This window comes from Miniopterus schreibersii (genome assembly GCF_964146895.1).
Source record: "Miniopterus schreibersii genome assembly, chromosome: 14".
Lineage (NCBI taxonomy): Eukaryota > Metazoa > Chordata > Mammalia > Chiroptera > Miniopteridae > Miniopterus > Miniopterus schreibersii.
In genome coordinates, this window is record NC_138114.1 from 19,523,039 (window position 1) to 19,543,263 (window position 20,225).

General features: G+C 52.4%; 1 protein-coding gene across 1 annotated transcript in view; it reads right to left on the reverse strand.

Moving 5' to 3' along the window:
• COL13A1 (collagen type XIII alpha 1 chain) overlaps positions 1 to 20,225 on the reverse strand; it is a 79,536-nt gene that overhangs the window by 15,051 nt on the left and 44,260 nt on the right. Inside the window, exons 19-32 of the mRNA XM_081158381.1 lie at positions 17,913 to 17,966; positions 16,996 to 17,082; positions 15,665 to 15,718; positions 14,458 to 14,502; positions 14,030 to 14,098; positions 11,216 to 11,278; positions 10,162 to 10,206; positions 9,668 to 9,820; positions 8,983 to 9,081; positions 7,570 to 7,614; positions 5,074 to 5,115; positions 4,224 to 4,250; positions 2,891 to 2,971; positions 378 to 413 (exon numbers count right to left, since the gene is read on the reverse strand). Of these exons, the coding sequence (XP_081014507.1) occupies positions 378 to 413; positions 2,891 to 2,971; positions 4,224 to 4,250; positions 5,074 to 5,115; positions 7,570 to 7,614; positions 8,983 to 9,081; positions 9,668 to 9,820; positions 10,162 to 10,206; positions 11,216 to 11,278; positions 14,030 to 14,098; positions 14,458 to 14,502; positions 15,665 to 15,718; positions 16,996 to 17,082; positions 17,913 to 17,966 (900 nt within the window). The remainder of the gene's footprint in view (positions 1 to 377; positions 414 to 2,890; positions 2,972 to 4,223; positions 4,251 to 5,073; positions 5,116 to 7,569; positions 7,615 to 8,982; positions 9,082 to 9,667; positions 9,821 to 10,161; positions 10,207 to 11,215; positions 11,279 to 14,029; positions 14,099 to 14,457; positions 14,503 to 15,664; positions 15,719 to 16,995; positions 17,083 to 17,912; positions 17,967 to 20,225) is intronic.

Sequence of the window (20,225 nt, forward strand, 5' to 3'; positions counted from 1 at the left end):
GACACTGTTGTTTGGTGGGGATGAGTCATAGCCCAGATCCTCAGGGCTGGGCTCCCAGCCTGAACTCAGCATTTATTTAGGGAGAGTCTGTGCTGCTGGAGTGGTACTCCCACTGCATGTCCAGAGGTCTGGAAACACAGATTTGAGGATGCTGGGTGCATACCATGAGCAGGGAAATTTAGATGAAGGCCAGCCATCTTTGGTCAAGAGGCCAGGATAACACTTCTGAACAGAGCACAGATGGTACCTTTCTAGTGTCAGTCGTGGGGTAAGGCAAGACTCGCTGGGAAAACAAGGCCACAGTGGGACAGACAAGAGGGATCACAGGCCGGGGTGGGGTGGGGTGGGCTGAAGGGTAATGGAGAAGTGACACTCACCGGTGGCCCAGGCCTGCCGTCCAAACCTGAAGCTCCCTGGACGAGGGGAACAGTTTGACCAAAAGAAGGGTAAGGGAGAAACGGGAGGGAGAAAAAGGGACCAGGGAGGGAAGAGATGAGTGAAGCAGTGACTCTGGACAGACACAAATGCTGGTAATCAAACAAAACGGGAGAAGTAAGCTTGGGAGGACAGGTAATGGTATTCACATGGAAACCAACAAAACATGGAGACACTGAATGCAGTGTGGTCGACCGCTGAGCAGGCTGGATGGAGATCAGTGCAGATGACTGTTCTGATCCTCTGTGTCCCCAGCTCCCCTCTCTCCTTTTAGCCCCTCTCAGAAATCCCTCTCCCAAAGGGTTGCAGCCCTCTGGGGAAAGGGGTATGGAGAGCAGATTCATGGGGCGGCGTCCAGAACCTGAGCTAGTGCTTCCTTCCCAAGGCCAGTCTCACTGGGGAGAGACAAGATACTTAGAGGATGGGGACCTGGCGAGGGTGGCCTTCCCAGCCTATTTTGCAAACCTGTTGAGACTAGGCCACATGGGGGGACCCTGAAAGGCTTGTCACTGAATTACAGCACCTGGCTTTGAAACCTGAGTTGGTCCTTAAATGATAATACTAATGATGCCAATGTTGAGAAGTCAATGGGACATGCTTGGAAAAACATGCTGCTAGTATATGGAATAAAATATTGAGGGAAAGCCTAAAAACAAAATATTAGCTAAATATCCACAAACTTTGTCTGTTTATATTAATACTGAGTTACCTTGAGAGGTCTGGAGTACAAGGTATGAACTGGAGGTTTTCAGGCCCCATGTGGGCCACTGACATATTTTGTATGGTCAGTCATATTGCAAGTAATTTTGATTTAATGTAAGAAAATAGGGAGGTTTCAAAGAAAATCCCAGATGTCCAGCTTCCTTTTAGAAGATTCAAAAATACTGGACCCTCATTCTCCCAAGGCAACAGTCAGCTGAACTGAGAAGGGGCTTATCTCCTCAAGAAGGGACACATGGTCTGTGGGTGCCACAGTCCCTGCCACTCCCTATTATCTCTCTGAAATCCATATTAATTGCCATTTATGAATATGCTTGCTCTGCTGTTTTCTTAAGCTAGCAGAAGTATTTCTCCATACCCATGTCTCTATCAAAAGTAGAGAAGTTAAAGACAGACTGGGTACTTTGTCTTTCCTCTGGCATTTTCTTCGTTGATATTACTTGTTTGGTCTCTGTGCCATTTGCTTTTCACTAAGGTAGGTGGGGCCATGTTCACTAAGGTAGGTGGGGCCATGACGGTGGACAAGGAGAGATTCGTGGTTGAGTGGGGCCAGGAGGCTCTCTAATAGGAAGGAGTACTTAATCATTCCAGACTCAGCTTAAGACACGGGAAAATGTCTGCTAAAGTCATCAGTTTTCTGCAGTCTGTCCAGCGAATCAGCTCTTTAAATGTTCCTACATTTGATGCACTAACAAGGGTGCAGTTGTATCTTTTGCTCCTGCTTTTTGGTTGCTGTGATTATATTAAACAGACCTCCAAGTTCTGCCAAGCTTGGGTAATTGGTCTTCCCATTGTTCCCCTGCTCTTTAAGGCTTCCTGGAATGGGAACTGGCCTGGTGCCTGGGACAGAGGAAGCCCCAGTGGCTGGAAAGAGCCCCTTGCAAGGCTGTGGCCTCAGTGGAGGAGCAGCCTCTGGCCTGGCCACTGAATTAATATGTGACCTCAAGTGAGTCACTTTCTTCTCTGGACTCATCAGTGAAATGATCAGATGGGTCACTGAAACCCCTTCCAACTCTTGAAAAACAAACCGAATGGAGTGCTAGCCTCACTGGGGTGTGAAGAACTTTGGGGCCCAGGGTAGAGGGATCTACTCTCCCTGCCAAGGTGACCAGGCCATCAGCCCACTGAAGCTTGGGACAGAACGACTTGCCCAGGCCAGGCCCCACACCTGGAAAGGCCTTCTGAGTAAGTCAGCTGCCCTGCCCTGGGGCCTACAGCTCTGGGCAGGCTGAGATCAGAGATCTCAGGGAACTGGGATGTAAGTGGCCTTAGCCTGGGGACAGGAGAATCTTACTTTTTATAAGCTTTTCTGCTGTGGCTAGTGCTTAAGAACAGAGATCAGGGGTGCTCTTGGGGCCCCTCTGGGGAAAATAGAAGAGTGATGGAGCAGACTCCAACTGTCCTGTTGCTCCCAAGTTCTCCAGTGTGGCCTCTGTGAAGGCAAACTTTTCTTGCCTCGAATCAGGCATGTGTAGGGCCTGAGGCTGTGCTCAAGCCACCTCTAGCTCTCTAGCCAGGTGCTCTTTGAGGTAGGGGGCCCTGTCTCATTCAGCTTCACATTCTCCCCACACCGAGGCCAGGGCCTGGCCCAGAGGAGGCCTCAGTAAGAGAATCAGAGCCTATGGTCTTGCCCAGGTGGGAAAGCAAAACCACACTGAGCTCTGGATGCCCAGCACCTGTCAGGACCACCCGGCTGGGCTCCTCACAACAGTCTTGCTGGGTCCACGATACTTACGGGTAATCCCAGAGGACCTCGGTCTCCTTTCTCTCCCTGGACACCCTTCTCTCCTTTTGCTCCATCTAGTCCTGCTTCCCCCTGAAGGAAAGGGAGATGGGGGAGATCACAGAGGGGCTTGTCTCAGACAATTCATCTTGAATTCTGAGGTCCTGGGGATGGGAGAGGGTGTGGGGGGCAGGTAGGGTAGAAGAGGTGAATGTGACTGGCCCAGGGATGGCAGGCTGGGGCCTCCAAGGATCCCTGATTTAGCCTGTCTCTGCCTCAGCTGGAGTCCCCTGTACCCCTGTAGTAACTTTGAGGTCCCCCAAAGGGAAAAGAGATGGAGTGGACGCAAGCCCACAGGGAAGTCACAGGTCAGGCTTTGGCATAGGTGACTCTTTGCATGGCAGGAAAAGGGGGACCCTGCAGAGACTGGCTGGCAGAGGTCTAAAATGCCACCACTGGAGCTCCGAGGCTTCCAAACTAATTGGGAGAAAAACTGCCCAATAGTCCCCTGAAAAATGTTAAGGCAGGAGACCAGGGCTGTTGTGACGCCAGCAGGCTCCAGCTCTGCTTATCCATTTGAAATGCTTCCAGGGGGTGATTGGGAGCCTGAGGCCAGAGTGCAGTGGGCTTGGTTCCTGGGAGGAGTCCCACGCCATGTGGCTCTCTGTCTCCAAGGGTCTGGGGCAGACGACATGGGAAAAGGATTTCATTATTTGCCAAGTGCCAAACTTGCCATTCTATAGGGTCGATTAATGGGTGGGAAAATTTTAAAGCTGAAGCCTTCCCGGTGTCCATGATGGATGTTAAACACCTTGCTGACTGGTCACGAGTATACTTGTGTTTCCGTGACTGAATGTTGCTGACTGGTCACGAGTTAACTCATGTCTGCATTTACATTAATTTAAGTAATTTTAAGGCCTGAAGGCAATGTCGAGTTTTAAAAGAGCACTCTAGACTGTTTTCTTAGTTATCTTTGTTTAGGCTCAGATTATAAGAGGTGCAAGATATGAGCTCTTCACTGCTCAGCACTTATTTTGGCCATTCCTATAAATATAAGATACGACAAAATAAAGTACATTTAAACTTAATCAGATGCTTTCATTTAATATTCAAGTGTGGAAAAGTAGCTGGCCCCATGGGTGAGTTCAGGCTCGAAATAGCTGGTGAGCAAGTTAAAAGGACAGCAGGACTTCATTGTGTCCTGATCATGTGTCACATGATTCCATTAGGGAAGGGGTCAGCTGGGCCGCCCACCTCTGAGCTCTTTCCCTCTTTTCTGCCCTCGATGACCAAGTCCCCTTCCCTCACCCCCTCACCTAGCACCTGTCACATGACCTGTGCTTACCTTTGGTCCAGGAATGCCTTGGAGCCCCTGCATTTGGAATCAAAACAAGGCGCCTCAGAACTGCATTTCTAGTTAAGTCCAAAAATCCTTGCCCACAAGTTGGACACAAAAGTGCAAGGGCTTAGGGTGCAGAGCCTGGCCTGGGTCCCTCCAGGGGAGGCAAAAGGGGGTGCTAAGGGGGTTGTGCTTGGGGCTCCCTAGGGTGGGGTCTGAGCCAGGGTTCCCCAGCCAGGGATGAGAGAGGACCTTTCTGTGTCCCCCACAGCTGACAGGGAGTCTAATGAAAGGAAGACCGAGAGGAAACACGGCACAAGATGAATCAAGTAATATATGCAAAGTGCTCAGAGCCGTATCTGGCACACAGTAAGTTACAGTAAATGTTGGCTACTATCATTATTACTGCTACTACTTCTACCAATGACAGTGGGTGACAGTGCCACAGGAACATGAGCCCCACAGAGGTAAGAACTAGCACCTGTTGGTTTGGGGTGCTTGGGGGCCCTCTAGGTGCAATGCAAAGGGATCTTTTTAAAGGCCTTGTCTTATCTGTAACCATGGAAAGGCCCACCCAGTGGGGCTGGCATTAAGTGGGACTAGGCCTCAGGGCTGCCGTGCCAGTCGGCTCTTTCCAAGAAACCAGGGAATGCCCCAGCTCCTTAGTAGCACTGGAATGGTGCCTGTTTAACATGGGCGGGAAAAAGGGGGATCTGTGGATGAGAAAACCCCCACCCTGGGAGGAGGCGGTGACAGTGACCTAGTGTTGAGGCTGAGCCCAGTGACTACCATGGGGAGGGGACATTAGGGACCCAATCACCATGGACTGAAACACTGATGAGCCCTCCAAACTTACCGGAGGTCCAGGAGGCCCCTCCGGCCCTGGTGGCCCAGGAACCTAGAAGTCAGAGGAAGATGGTTAGCTCACCCTTGTTATGCTCTAAGTGGTCCTGCTTTCTCACATGGCCTGGGGTCCGGCTGGAGACTGCAAAGCTGAAGACAGAACTGCCCAGCACACAGTCTCCCAAAAGAAGGCTTAGAACATGTCACAAACTCATGGCAGCTCTTTAGCCTTTACAATGTTGCAAACAAACAAACAAACAAACATACAACAAAAAACGATTGCTGGCAAATGTCCTTGAAACATCTAACCTCCCAGATTTTTAAAAAAAACAAACAAACCAGAAAATCTGGTAGCACTAAGCTCTTGTTCATGTGTGGCAACAAATGCCTGGAGCTGAATGAGGGCTTTCCCCTCCAGGTGGGTCATAAGATCTTTGGGTTGCTCCAGTCCCCACTACTCCCTATTGTATTTAACCTATAACCTATAACTTTGTGTTTGTTTGTTGCATGCCTGGTCCTTGTAGGCATTTGAATTTGAGACCTTTGGCTTAGAGGAGCAGAGATTGGTTATCTGGAATGGGGGAGACTGAGACATTCCTGAAGAATATTCCTCAAGTCCCCCCCAAATTTGTAACAGAGACTGCTGGTCTCAGTTTCCCTTGAGGGGAGGTTGAAGTAGAAGAGATTTGAACTGGACAGTGAAGATGGGGAACCCAGGGCAGTCTTCCTCTCTATGGAGGGTGGTATTTATTGCAGGTTCAGTCTCTGATGAAGATGGACACCCATTTGCCTACAGCAGCCACCAAGAGGTGGAAGGAGATCTGCCTGCTCCTCTCTGAGCTGGTCACCCCACTTCAGCTTTGGGGCTCTTCTCACCTTCCCAGGGATGGAATCCCATGGGTTTGGGGACTAGGGTGGGGGGACCCTTTGCCAGGCCACTGTAGAGAGAGCCCATGCACTGTGCAGATGGAGACCTCTAACTTCTCTTGGACCTATGGACGATTCGGCTCCATAACACAGAGTCTCCTTGCAGGGAACTCAGTCTTTGGAAACTTTACTTAAGCAATAATTACTACTTTTTTTCTTATTATAAATAAGTAATTCATGTATTCTGACTGTGGTTATACAAATCAATGCATGTATTAAAATTCACAGAAGTGTACACACACTCCCCCAAAAGTCAATTTTACTACATAATGATTAAAATATAAAAAAATAAAGTAATACAGACCCATTACAATATTTGAAAAATTAAAAAGAATTGAAAGGAGAAAAAGTAATGAATATCTGAGTACTGCTAATACTTTGCTTTATTTCCTTCCACTCTTTTTTGATGCATAAAAATATTTGAATATATGTGCACACTTATGATATTTCAATTTGATCCTCTGCTCTTTTTCATTTAACACCGAACCCATTTTCCATGTTTTGTATGTTGCCCACCAGCCTCCTTCGTATGTCAATATGCTATTCATTGAGTGCAAGGAAAATGAGTTCCTACTGAGCCAGGGCTCGGGGCAGCGCTTGGCTCGAGGAATGCTCTCCAACATGAGGACTATTATTACCACCAGTATTATTACCAGAAGTTATTTAATCATTTCCTTCTTGTTAGAAATGCAGGCTGTTTCCAATTTTTACTTTAAATACATCTGGAAGGAACATTTTTTGTATAATGCTTTTCCTGAGTTTCAGAGCATTTCTTTAGGAAGCTATCCATCTCCAAATAAGTAACATGTTATATAATCAGGTCTGTTTCACTAAATGCAGATGGGGCTTGGTGACACTGAGGGTGACAGGAGGCAGGGGACTTCTTCAGGGACTGAGAAGGCTTGGTGGTCTCTCCCTTAGTTCTGTGGTGGTGTCTGGGTGGCTCAGGTCTTCCCACCAAACACTCTCTCCCTCATGTATCCTTGACCCCTTCTTTCCTGGCTCTTTCCCTTGAACCTACAAATACGCCAATTCCCTCCCATTTTAGGTGAACCTGGCTCCTATCCTGACTACCTCTTACTCCACTGTTCCCTCTTCTTTCCTTCACCACCACACCTCTCAGAGAACAATGCCTCTCTCTCTGGAAAGCCCAGTTCTGGAGCTTCTAGGCAAACTCCTACAGAGTCTTCAAAACTCTGCTCAAATGACCCAACTTTGGGATGCTCACCCCGACTCCCTAGGCTGCGGCCATTCTAGTACCCATTACTGGGGACTGTTTGCTGCACAGGGACAGTCTGTTTATTTTCTTATCTCCAGGCTCTAGGCCCAGGAATGAAATATGGTGGGTGCTCGGTGAAATGTCATTGAGGGACTTGATTAATGGGGAGACTGTGGAGCAGACAGGGGGCTCCATGACTAGCCACTGCGGTGCTTGGTGAATGTTCACCTTCTTGCCGAATCGGGCAGTTGTGAGTTTCGTTTTAGATCATGGAAATTCTATGCACACTGGAGAGACTGTGGTGTGACGAGGTCCCTGTCAATTAACCCCTGTGACACAAAAGGCAGAGCAGGCACCACCTACCTCTACTCCTGGGTCACCCTTTTCCCCAGGTTCTCCTTTCTCTCCCTGTGGGCACAAAACACCATGGCGTGGATGCCAGCACTCAGGGGAGCCTGGGCAGACACACCCTCAAATCTGTGACAAACCAGACTGGAAGTAGACTAGGCCTAGGTGTTGGCAGGGAACACCTCAGAGGCTACGGGGTGGTCAGCCTGACGGACAGAGATAGGGCAGGAGGCATGTGATCACTGCTTTTAAGAATCGGAGTTTTCAGCATGTGGGAGGAGAGGCTGACATTTCATATGGATCCTGCAGGGCTCAGGCCCTAGGGACCAACAGAATATGGTCTATGGCGAAGGAGATGGAATGTCATTAGGTGATTATGTGATGAGCTTATGTTACAAACTACAACAAACTTGTAGTATACAAGCGATAACATGACATGTTAAGATTGTCACAAATAAGTTACACACACACACACACACGCACACGCACACACACAGCTCTGTCTTGCTAGCATGAAGGGCGAAGGCGGGGCGGTGGCCTGTGATCACGGCCTTTAAGAATCCGAGAGACTGCCACTGGCCTTGGCGTTGAAGAAGTAGCTGCTGTAACGTGACCTGCCCGCTGTGGGGGAGGCGTGGGGCCGGGAACTCTGGGAGCCTCTAGGAGCTAAGGGACTCAGTCCTGCTACAGCAAGGAACTGAACGACGCCGCCTGCAGGGAGCTTGGGAGAGGACCCAGCTCCAGATGAGAATGCAGCCGGCCCACACCCTGACTGTAGCCTCGAGAGGCCCTGGGCAGAGGACCGGGCTGAGACGGGCCTGGACTCCTGACCCACAGAAACTGTGACATCGTAAGTGTGTGCTGTTTTAAGCTGCTAAATTTGTGGTGGTTTCTTAAGCAGTTACAGAAATGACTAAGGCTCCAGAGGCAGAGCGAGGGCCAAGGGGGGTGGGAGGTGTTGACGAGGGAGCTTGCGCGCCACACCCGGGAGTGCTCCCTCCTGCTTGGAGCTGCTCCACCAAGAAGGGGACCTGTCAGAGGTGGCAAGCTGCCTCCTGTCCTAGCTGAGCGAGGCAATCACAGTCACAGGTGGGACTGGCTGACCTCTGAGGTTCTTCCCACTCATACGTAAGAGGAGAATTCTGAGTGTAAGATCCTGGCATCTTTGCACTATGTTGGTGCCTGAGACAGAGGCCACCATGCTGTGAGTTGAGGAAGCTGGCACCCTTGTTTATACTCAACTGCCCCTCAGAGAGTATCTGTTCATCAAGAGGACCCCCCTCCCCAGGCAGGCTGGGGGTTAGGGTGGCCTCACCGCAGTGCCAAGCACCCGCTAGGCTGCCGACTGCAGTGAGAGGTGCCCCTGCTCATGTGCCCTTGTCCACAACTGTCTGCTGACAACCTGGATACCCAGCCCTCTGGCCTTACTGTAAATCCCGGGAGCCCAATTGGGCCAGGCAATCCTGTCGATCCGGGTCTCCCTTGGCCACCTGGTTCTCCTTTCTCCCCAGTTGGGCCATCTAGACCCTAAGGACCGACAAAGATCTCTGTTAGTCAAGCGCAAGGCGTCACGCTGAGCATCTGTGACCAAATGTGGCATGCACTCATGGCTCCCTTCCTCCAAGGGCAGGTGTCTCGGATGGTGACCATTCACAGACGGGAACCACTGATGCCAGAGAAGGCTCCCAAGTCAAGGCAGCGGCCCAGATGGAGTGGGCTAAGGCTCCTTTTTTCTGTACAAGCAAGCACTCCAGGGCAGAGGGTTCCTGCATACTTTCCCAAGAGGTGTTTTAGGGCCATGACTTCATCACTTTTCCAACAACCTGGTGAGGTGTCCAGGGAAGGCATTATTACCCCCACCTTAGAGATGAGGGAACTGCCAGGCTCAGTGGCTCTCATGAGGATACACACAGAAGACAGAACAGAACCCAGGTCTCTTGCAGTGGGACACTGGCCCTCGTAAAGTAGGTGGCTAGAGGGAAACCCGGTGAATCCCCTGCCCCCGACTCCTGGCTCCAGGTTCGCAGCCCAGGCGGCAGGGTGCGGGGCAGTGTCATGCTGGGGGTGGCGCATGCGGAAGGGCAGAGCAGGTCCAGCCAGTCCCAGCACTCACCGGTGGGCCCGCCTGCCCTGTCTCCCCTTTCTCTCCCTTCTCTCCTGGGCTCCCCGGCTGTCCGTCTTCTCCCTTGATTCCTACAGGCCCAGGCTTTCCTGGGGGGCCTTGGGGACCAGGAGGGCCCATGTCTCCTGGTTTGCCTCGAGGTCCCTTTAGAAAATATCAACAATACTTATTAGATACACTAGTGGAGAAAACAGGAGAGAGAACACGAAAGGATGGGTGGCCTGAAAGACTTGGCTGTTCTGTGCAGCTCCCTGTGGGAATCGAGGAGGCCTCAGCCACCAGCCCCTGCCCGTCCCAGGGTGGCTCTGCTGGCTTCTCCGAGGCTAGCAGTGTGGGCTCAGCAGGGCCTCTGCAGGGGGGGCCTCCCCTCCCGTCCCCTTCTCCCTTCCCCACAAGGCCCACACTTTGGTGTCTTCCAGAGCCTCTGCCCCATCACCCCCCGTGGCAAGGACCATCTTCAGAGGTTTGGGAGTGTCTCTTTTTACCTTTTCTCCATCGTGTCCTGGAGGGCCTGGCAGTCCAATCTCCCCCTGTGGCCAGAACAACTAAAGGTTACCCTCAGAGCGGAGGAGAATGATAGCTGTCACTGACGCAGTGTTTCCTGTGTGCCAGGAGTCCCCAGGAGGCATGGGCTTGCACTGTCTCCGCTCTACAGGTGAGACCCCCAGTGCCAAGTGTATGCTCAGGCCTGCAGTTGGTGAAGGGTGGAGCCAGGATCTGAGTATGAGCACCCTGGATCCGCATCCACGTTTTAGCCTGACTTCGCACAATGCCACCAAGGACCCTGGGCACTCACTCCATGGCTCCGTGGGCGGGGTGCCTGCCTCCCTGTGCCCTTCAAACCTGCCCCTCCTCTCCTGGCTGCCCCACAGGGAGCTCCTTTCATCTTCACATCAACCCAAGCCCCTTCTTCAGTTCAGAGAGGGAAGTAAGGAGGCGTGGCCTCTGTCTTTGAGGTCAGGTGACAGACAACCAGCTGCACCACCAAGGTAAAATGATGTAGGTGCTATGAGCGGAGCAGAGAGGAAAGGGCAGCGAATTCTGTGATAGGTCAGGGGAGGCTTCAAGGAGGAGGCAGACTTTAAAAGGTAGGGAAGAGGGGAAGGGATTTCAGGATAGGGGGCTTCATGAGAAGAGGGCAGAAGAGCAAACATACAAGGCCTTCTGGGAAAAATCACAATGGTTTGGGGCAGAGTATAAAAGGGAGCCAAGGCAGGGAGCGAGGGAGGAGTGAGATTGGAGGTGGGCTCAGGGGCCATGCTCCCTGATGGCAGGCTGGGGTCGCTGCTGTGGGTTTGGCTGGGGCAGGGTCTGGTGGGCAGGCCCAGCCACATCAGAGGGGCAGAGCCCAGGGTAGGAGGAGGATGGCAGCTGTGATGTGGGTGGTGCCTGGGTGCCTCGGGAGGAATTATAGGCCAGAGAGAGGTGGTGGCTCTGGGAAGATGAGAGGGTCATGGATGAGGGGCAGCCACAGGGTCCCATGCTCAGAGTCACATGCAGGGCCTCTGCAGGGGCTGCATCCCCTTGAAAAGATGTTACCTTCTGGCCTGGGATGCCTGGAGGTCCAGGTGGGCCGGTTTGCCCGGGAAGACCAGGGGGCCCCTAGGAAAGAAAAGAAAGACTCGAGGAAGACCGTTCTGACTGAGCAGGAGTGACCTGTCACCAGAGGGGTGTATACAGAGGCTGGTGCATAGAGATCAGGCATTTTCAAACATTCCATCGGTGGCAGGAACACTTTTTTTGCAAAGGAAATAATACGGGGACTCCACAGTGTACAGCAGATAGGCACTGAGTGTGTCTGAGTTAAAGGGGGCTGTGGGGATCTAGAGCCATGTCCAGTCCAGTAGCCTCTCTCTCCTCTTTCTTCTAAGGCACCTCAGGGGGCTCCTGGGCTCCAAGGAGACAAGTCTGACCTTCCCTGACAGTGACTTAAAAATGTCTCCAGGAAACAACCCAAGTATCCAGCACCGGGTGAAGGTCTGGTCCATCAATACAATGGAATGTGAGCCAATACAATGGTAAGAGAACCAAGGACTGGTACCTGCCACGGCAAGGATGGAACCCAGATGCAGGGTGCTGAGCAAAGAAGCCAGATGCAGACAACTACATGCTGTGTGAGTCCATTCACAGGAAACTCTAGAGAAGACACATCTAACCCATGGTGACAGAAAGCCGATCAGTGGTGGCTCAGGGCTGGGGTAGGTATGGGACTGACTCCTCCGGCCCATGGAGGAACTTTCCGGAGTGACTGGGGCTGTGGCTACATGTGTATGGATACTTTTGTCAAAACTCAGGAAACTCTGCACCTAAAAGGGGTACATTTTATTGTATGTAAATTATACCTCCAGGCTGATTTTAAAAGAAAAAAAAAGTGTTTCCAGGAAAGTTTTGCTTCCAAAAGCTATTTTAAATAATGTGTTGTAATGTTTCCAAGTGAAGCTCATTGATTCCAGAATCCTGTGGTTAACACTAGTTCCTGGGACTGGGGCATCCTATGATTGGTGCTTGATTCTGGGTCTTTGTCACCCCTAAGTGTGTCTGTGGCACATGGTCCCTAAAAATATTAAGTGAAACAAAACACCAGTAGTTTGAGAAGTTCGTGCCTTCCCCTCTCCCCTCCACCTGGTGGTAGTGTTTTAACTACAAGAATTCACCGAAGGCTGTCACTGGCAGGCGTGCCTGCAAAGCCGAGGCTTGGAATTCACTAGGTTTCCAGGTGCAGGTAATGAAATTGATTTCTGGGAAATGCGGAGGGTCACTACTAATTTTTTAGGATTATGCACTTTATCAGCTGAAGGTTGAGAAAAAGGAGAAACATAAAAATATCCCCCTTTATACCTCTATTTCCTTGACAGAGTTGTAATGAGAACCTAGCCTTTGCACTGTGACGAGTATGCTCTGCCTGCTAGATCAGGGAAGGCTTCAAGGAGGAGGTGCACAGCTGAATCAGTGAAGAGCCACTCCAGCAGTCAGCCATGCCTCAGGGCAGGGGCAGCTCCTGAGACCCCTGTTCAGGCTTAGGTCACCGTCTGCCCCAGCACTGCAAGGTCAGCATTAACCCAGAAAGCCCAGCATCTGCCTTCTCTAGGCAAGACCTCCAGTCCTTGCTTCCAGGCTGCCCTCCCCTCGGCCTCGGCCTGGTGCCCGGGGAAAATGAGAGAAGAGGAAGACTTACGATCAAGGTCAGTGTCAGGATCTCCTAAAAAACCAACACCGTGCAACCAGGTGAAGAGCCACCTGTCGGGTCCCCTCGGCCCAGTCAAGGAACATGGGAGCTGAGCTCCTCTAAGGAGTGGGCTCTGTGCCTCCCAGCTCCACTGCACCCCCACCTCTCCCAGAGGCTTATAATCACTGGGCAGGGAACACCCCACATCTCACTGAATACTGCTCTGAGGCTGTCCTACTATGGGCTCAGACAAGCCCACAAATGGCCTGTGACCTTTCCTTCACTTTGCCAAAGAGGAAGGAAGCAACATCCCTTATTCTGTCTAGTCGCTGACTGGGAGCTCCCTTGCTTTTCCCTCTTGTCCCAGTACCTAGATTTCAAATTTGGATGTACTGCCCTTTAAACAAACAGATGCAGCATGGCAAAATAAGGAATCACTAAAAAAATAATTAGACGGACAATTGTTGGCATTAAAAAAGAATTACACACCTCATAAATGGATTCGCATAGTTAGAAATTTCCTTTAAAGGAGTGGTTCTCAACCTGGGGCAACTTTGCCCCTAGGGGACATGTGGCGATGTCTGGAGACACATTTTGGTTGTCATAACTGGGGTGGGGTTCTCCTGGCATCTGGTGGGTGGAGACCAGGCATACCGCTGAACATCCTACAACCCACAGGACAGCCTTCCTCCACAATCCACACCAGAGATGACCCAGCCCCAGCTGTCAACAGTGCCACGGCTGAGAAGCTGCTTTCAAGGGTGTGTACATGTGAACTTGAAATATAACATTGACACAAAAGGAGATGTGTTCCAGGAAGACATGTGAAAGGGGAGTGTGTGGGCTGAAGAAATGGGGCCCCCAAGCCCTGGATGGGCCAGCATCCTGCAGGGTGCCAGGATGCTCCAGGTGTCCCCTCAGTTACCCAGCTCCAGGATAACGGGCCAGATGAGCCCAGATGGAGAGCCTGGCCACCTGGATGCCAGATGCGGGGGCCATTTGCCTGGAGGCTGCACAGTGGGAGGCCAAAGGAGGGAAAACAAGAGAGTGACTCTCCCGGAAGCCATACTCAATGGCCTAATTGCAGGGACATTAATCTGGGTGTTGCGGTGCTCCCTTCTCAAGGCCTCAGTGCAGAGTGTGGGGGCCCCTCCAGATGTCTAGTCGCAGGGCCGGTGGCCACTCACCTGGAGCGCCTCGCTGATACTGGCATTGCAGTCCCCCATCTCTCCTTTCCCTGGTTCTCCCTTGGAGCCCTATGAGACAAAAAAGATCTCAACCCCAGGCCTGGGCCAGCAGGGGCCCGAGGACAACTGCTGCCTGCTGTCTATCAAACGGGACCATGGCCAACCCTGGCTGCGCCTGGCTGCACACAGGTGGATCCAGAGCAGCAAGAGGGGAGCCTACCAGGGGACCCCAAGCACTCTCAGGGGATGCCTGGGAGACTGACCTGGAGAAGATGGAGTCCAGTCATGGCTGCAATACCAGACCTCCTATCAGGGGCCAGCAAGCTCTTCCCCCTCTCCCTCTTAAGACCCAGGGACAAGCCACTTCACTCTGTGACCCCAGGGAGGTGATATGTTGTGCTGTGACTCTGGGTGAGAGGTGCACGTACCTTGGGGCCAGCTGGTCCCTGTTCTCCAGGCGCTCCAGAGTCCCCCTATTGCACGACAAAACTGGAGTGAAATGGGGATAAAGCTAGGTACAGAGAACCTGATGTCTCCAGGTGGGCCACGCGCTAGGGGCCAGGGAGGGGCCAGGCGGCTCAGCCTAGCGCAGGCCATGAGGACGCAGAGCTCCCTGTACACTGAGGTGCAGGCTCCCCTCTATCAGGAGGCATCTGCCTCCTCTCTGCTCTCCTTCCGAGCTCCCCTCAGCTTTCGCTGAAAGATATTCTTTCTGTCCTGCATTAGTTGTTACTGACTCCACCTGTGTCTGTCTGGCCACCTCTCCCCAGCACCCTGTCAGCCACCTCCTTGGGAGCAGAGACAGGCCCTTTGGTTTTCTCTTCATTTCCATTCTGCTCAGGAAGCAAGGGCTCAGGAACTTTCTGCCAATTGCCTGGGTCAATATTTGCCATGAAAAGCCCATGCGGTTATATTAGGGGCCCCTCTGTTTGTGAAAGACCCAAACTGCAGGATGAAACATGGGAGGGGGTGGGGAATGGACGGTATTAGGAACCCCCAGCCTCCAAGAGTGGGTGAAGTGAGGGGATTTTTTTCCTGTTGGAAACAGGACAGAATGATGGGGGATAAATGAGACAGTGGGGTGAATTGTGAAAACAAACCATAGTTTAGTTGTTCTGGGATAATGTTAACATTGAAGACAGATTTTAAAAATAAGATAGAAAGTAAAAATAAAGGAAAACTGAATCTTTTAATATAACTCAACTCCTGAGGAGACTGCAGTTGGCCAGCTCATGGGGCATCTAGCCACTGCCACCTCCAGGTCACCCGCCCCTCTACCTCCCTGCCCCATGGCATTTCCGTCACCGTGCACCTGTGAGGCACACAGCAGCACCCACCAGGCCCTTCCCCAGGGAGCAGCTGGGAGAAGTGGGAATCACCCTTCACCAGTGTTGGAAAGCTCACAGAGCAAGGGCTCTCCGTCACTCCCCAGCCCCAGCGAACTGTCCCTGGGCCAGCCTTTGCATGACTGCTGTCTCAGTGGACCGACAGAAGGCAGGAGTCATAGCCAGTCAGCCTGTGCCCTGGGGGGGGGGGGCCAGCTGCAGGGACGCCAAACTGCTAATCTCTGAGCTGGGGCTTGAACTCCCAAGATGACCCTCATCCTGCAGCTTTCAGATCTGGGGACCTCTGTACCTTGTCTCCCTGCTTTCCTGGAGGGCCAGCCTGGCCATGGACACCAGCTTCTCCCTGGGGAAGGAGAGAGATGGGGTGAAGGCATGCAGGGCAGCTTGGACAGCTGTTCAAGGGGGCAAAAGATGGTCCTGCTGTTAATGCCCTGGGTATTAAGTGTGTTTGGGCCAACATCTGTTAATCTGCTGGATTCTACTAACTCACCCCCTTCCACCTGTCTGTCTCCTACCCACACTTGGGCCCAGCCTGGGTCTCACCTCCTCCTGGCAGCCCTTTCATCTACTCCCTTCCTCCTCTGAGTTTCGTCCTGCACCACTTGCTGGCGTCTACCCCGCACCACTCGCCTGTCCCTCGCAGCCAAGCCCTCCTCAGTTCTCGGTTAACACATGTGCCCAGCTCTGTCTTGGCTCTACCTGAGGACTGCCAGCAGCCCTTGGCTGGTCATTTTTGAGCCTGAGACACTTGTGAAAGGCACCCCTCATCCTGCCTGGGAGATGAGGGGAGAGTGAAGGCCCTGGGCCTGTGTGTACGTGGGGGAAGGCAGGGGGGCCCAGGAAGCCTAGAACAGGAGTGGAAGGGGAGTAGGAGGAGGCCCATCCCAAATACGTCACTTATTAAACATTTGACTAGACTTGGAAAGAGGACATGATTTTGGGAACAGCCTTCTAGCTTTCCCTTTCTTTTGTCCCAGGGCGTGCCGACAACAGTGACCAGGTTTCTCTAACCCCAAATCAAGACCAAAAATGTGCCAGATATCCATGTCCTGTGGGGTCAGAGGGTCAAACTCCAAAACTTGGGATGTCTGGGAGCCTGGGCAGAGGGGCTACCTTTGGCAAAGCTGGAAAGACACCCCCTCATTTCTCTGTGCTGCTGAAATAACCAAGGAGCGTGTGCTTTGGGAAACCGGAATCATACCACTGCAGTTTCCACAAAGAGCAAGGAAAGTGAGGGCAGTCAGCTGTCTCCACTGCCACCACCCCTCCTCCCCAAAGTGTGCCAGCCCCAGGCAGGGCCAGCAGCTCACTGACCTGCGACCTATTCAGAGCCTAGGGGAGGGGCCTTTCATCAGTCCCTGACTCAGTTACTCGTTTGAATCAATGGGACCATCCATCTGTCCTGAGTGGACATCTCTCCTGGATGGTCACACAGTCACTGCTTCGAAGTAGGAGCTCATGCCAAATGACCTTTCCAGAGTCCACTGGAAAAACCGCACATCTGGAGCAGAAGACTAGAGAAGGCAAGGTGCCCAGGACACAGCGTCCCCAAGAATGGGCTGAGGACAGAGACTTCAGGCAAACATCTGCCTTGAGCACTCATGCCAGGGGAAGACTCACCTTTGGCCCTGGGGGCCCAGGGAGCCCTGGGGGGCCGGGCTCCCCTCTGCCTCCTCCAATGGAGTTGCCAGCATCGCCTTTCTCTCCCTGGGGGTGGAAGTAAGAGGTATCATCACCTGGCTCTGGAGGGAGGTGACTGATCCCTGTCTTTTTCCCTCGCAGTTCAGGTAAACCTGGTGGGGGTAGGGGTGGGGGTGGGCATCAGGGAGCCGTGGGCCCCAGGATGGCTGGGAACCGGAGGCCTTCAAAGCCTGGCCTGGTCTGACCTAGCCTCTGGTTTTGAGGAGAGAATGGAGCTGGCTACTGAAGGGGAGCAGGTTCAGGCTGAAACAAGAGACCCATCTGAACCTGGGTCTGGAGCAGTGTTTCTCAAAGTGTGTTCCACTGAACACTTCTTCGGGGGCTGGAAATATTTGAAATGTGAAAAAAAAAAGGGTCTGGTTGTCAAACAACATTAGGAAAGGCAGAATGAAATGAAGCTTTGCAGACTCTTTCACTGCAGCGTGCTCAGAGCTCTGACAGGCGATGGTGCCCTGTGACTTTCCAAGGGGGCCCACCTTACACAGCTCTCCCCATACTTACCTGACCTCTAGGCTTTTCTCAAATGGAATATTGTAGGGAGCTCATGTACCACTAAGCACATTTTCAGAGCCAGTGCAAAGAAATCTGACCAGGTCACATAGCTATTGAATTTTTTGAATTTGGGCATTTTTTGGCCAATCAGGGCCTCCCATGTGGTACCTCATACCCCCCTCCTCTGAAACAGAATCTGACTGTGTTCCGGCTGCTTTCCCCCAAATCTGGGAGTGACTCCTCGAATGCTGGGCCCATGTGAATGTGCAGGGCCGGGAATGTGGGTGGGGTGGGCATCCAGGCCCCCACACAGAACTCACCACTCAGAGCTCCTCAATACCCACCTTCTGCCCCAGGAGGCTGAGCAGCCCAGGGGGGCCAGTGGCACCCTTTTCACCCTGCAAAGGAAACGCAGACAGTGTGGAGTTAGAAGTGGTTTCTCCAGGATGCAGGGGAAGGTGTCACCCTGCCAGCGCTGGGCCTTGGCTTTCCTCTCACCCACCTCCCTGCCCCTCTGTGGGCTGTTTTCTGAAGGACTCCACTTCCTGAAGGGCCTCCACCTGGGCCCAACCCTTCCTTGGGCCACTTCACACGGGTGACAGCCTGCATCATTGTTTCCCTGTCCCCATGTGGGCTGGGCCCGCATCACTCACTCAGGGAGAGGAGCCAAGAGCAATTAGTCTCTCTTAGGGGTCTCCTGGGGAGAGGTGAGCAGTGTGGAATGCCAGTACTTGGGAAATCTCTTCCTTTTCGCCACTATGCTCTTTTCATGATCATAATGGCTAGCAGTTAGAGGCCCCTGGTCTCCGGGGAGAGCCTTCTGCCCACCTCCCCCCAGCCTCTAGAGAAGATAAGAACCATCTGACCAGAACTTCTCTTTGGAGGAATATTTTGAGGAGCTCGTCTCCTGTTATGGGTTCAATCATGTCCCCTTCACCCCTCCAAATTTATATGTTGAAGTCCTAACTCCGAGTATCTCAAAATGTATCCTTATTTGGAAACAGGGACATTGGAGGTGTGATTACATTGGAGGTGTAATGATCTATGTTATGAGGCCGTGCTGGAGTAAGGTGAGCCCCTACTCCAATATGACTGGTGTCCTTATAAAGAGGGGAACCTTGGACACACATGCACAAGGGGAGAACACAATGTAAGGATGAAGGGAGAGGTGGACTGATGCTCCTACAGGCCAAGGAACAGCGAGGATGGCAGCAAACCACCAGGAACCAGGAGACAGGCCTGGAATAGAGTCTCCCTCACAGCCCACAGAAGGAACCAGCCCTGCTGACACCGTCATCTCAGACTACTGGCCCCCAGAGTGCGGGACAATAAACGCCTGTGGTTTAAGCCACATAGTTTGTGGTCCTTTGTAGGTAGCCCTAGCTAATGAATGCCCCTCCACAAGCAGCTTCTTCCACTCCCGAAGACCTCTTTTCCCCCCTGACGTGAACCACAGAGCCCTCAGTGCAGATGAAGAGGCTCCGTGACTGTGAGCAGCCTTCTCTGCATCAGCGGCAGGGCTGGTCTTTCATGCAGGGCTCCTGGTGCTCCAGTTTCTAACCCACCAAGACTCCACTTCGAGTTCAATGTCTCACATCAGCAGACCCCTCCATCCCCAAGAGCACCCACCAGGTCAGCACGAGGAGCTCTGCTCTCCATAGTCTGACGGCTGGCGGTTCATGTAATAATATAAATCGAGGACCCTGGGTCATAATTTGCTCCCATGTCTCAATGACTTTTCCAGCTGGAGCCACAAAAGAAGCCACACCAAGTCACTGGGGGTCATCTCCTGTCCTGAATAACAAAGTGGCCTGAAGCTGGCCAAGGAAGGGGAGGAGGCTGGGTAAGGACCCAGGTGACGGGAGGACAGTAAGTCTTGGGAGCCCAGGAGGCCCTGCTTTGCCTGGCTGTGCCTGGGCTGTGCCTCAGCCGGGCGTGCCCTGAAACAGGCCAGGAAAGGATGCAGTGCTGCCTACAGCGGGCCTGGGGGAGTGGGGACGGAGGGAGGAAGGGCCTTCCTGCTGCTGGGCTTTCCTCCTAGGTAACCATGGCTTTGAAGGAGGGAGGGTTGCTCTCAAGTGGGGATTTTGGAAGCTTTGTAGGCCGTCCCAGCACTCCCCTCTTCCTGGGGGCACATGCACCCATAGCACATCAGCAAGCAGCACATCAGCCATGGGGGACAGGGAGTGGGAGGTCAGTGGGGGTCGAAATGAAGGGGGCGCACTCTCAAAGACACAATATCCTACCCTCTGCCCTCTCTTTCCCGGCAAACCTGGGGGCCCCGGCTTCCCTGATGCTCCTGGGTCTCCCTTTGGAGTAAGAAGAGAAAGTCACTCTTAAGAGGGTGGAGGGGGCTGTTGTGAGGGCTGTAATGGACATTAACCATAGACCAGTGTTTCCAGAATACTAATCCCATAAGATGCTCCTCTGAAAAAAAAGATACCCTGGTCAAAAAAGTTTGAAAATTCTTCACAAGATACTACCTTGTTACAGCTTTCCAATGCACTTTTAGCATATTTTAAAGGCTCTGAGAAGGCCTGCAGTGAAGAAACCAGCGTAGCATTTCTAATCCCATATTTCTCAAATGTATTTGACCATGGAAGCTTTTTTTCATGGTACATCTTTTAATGAGTTAGATGAGAGAGACAGAGCCCTGC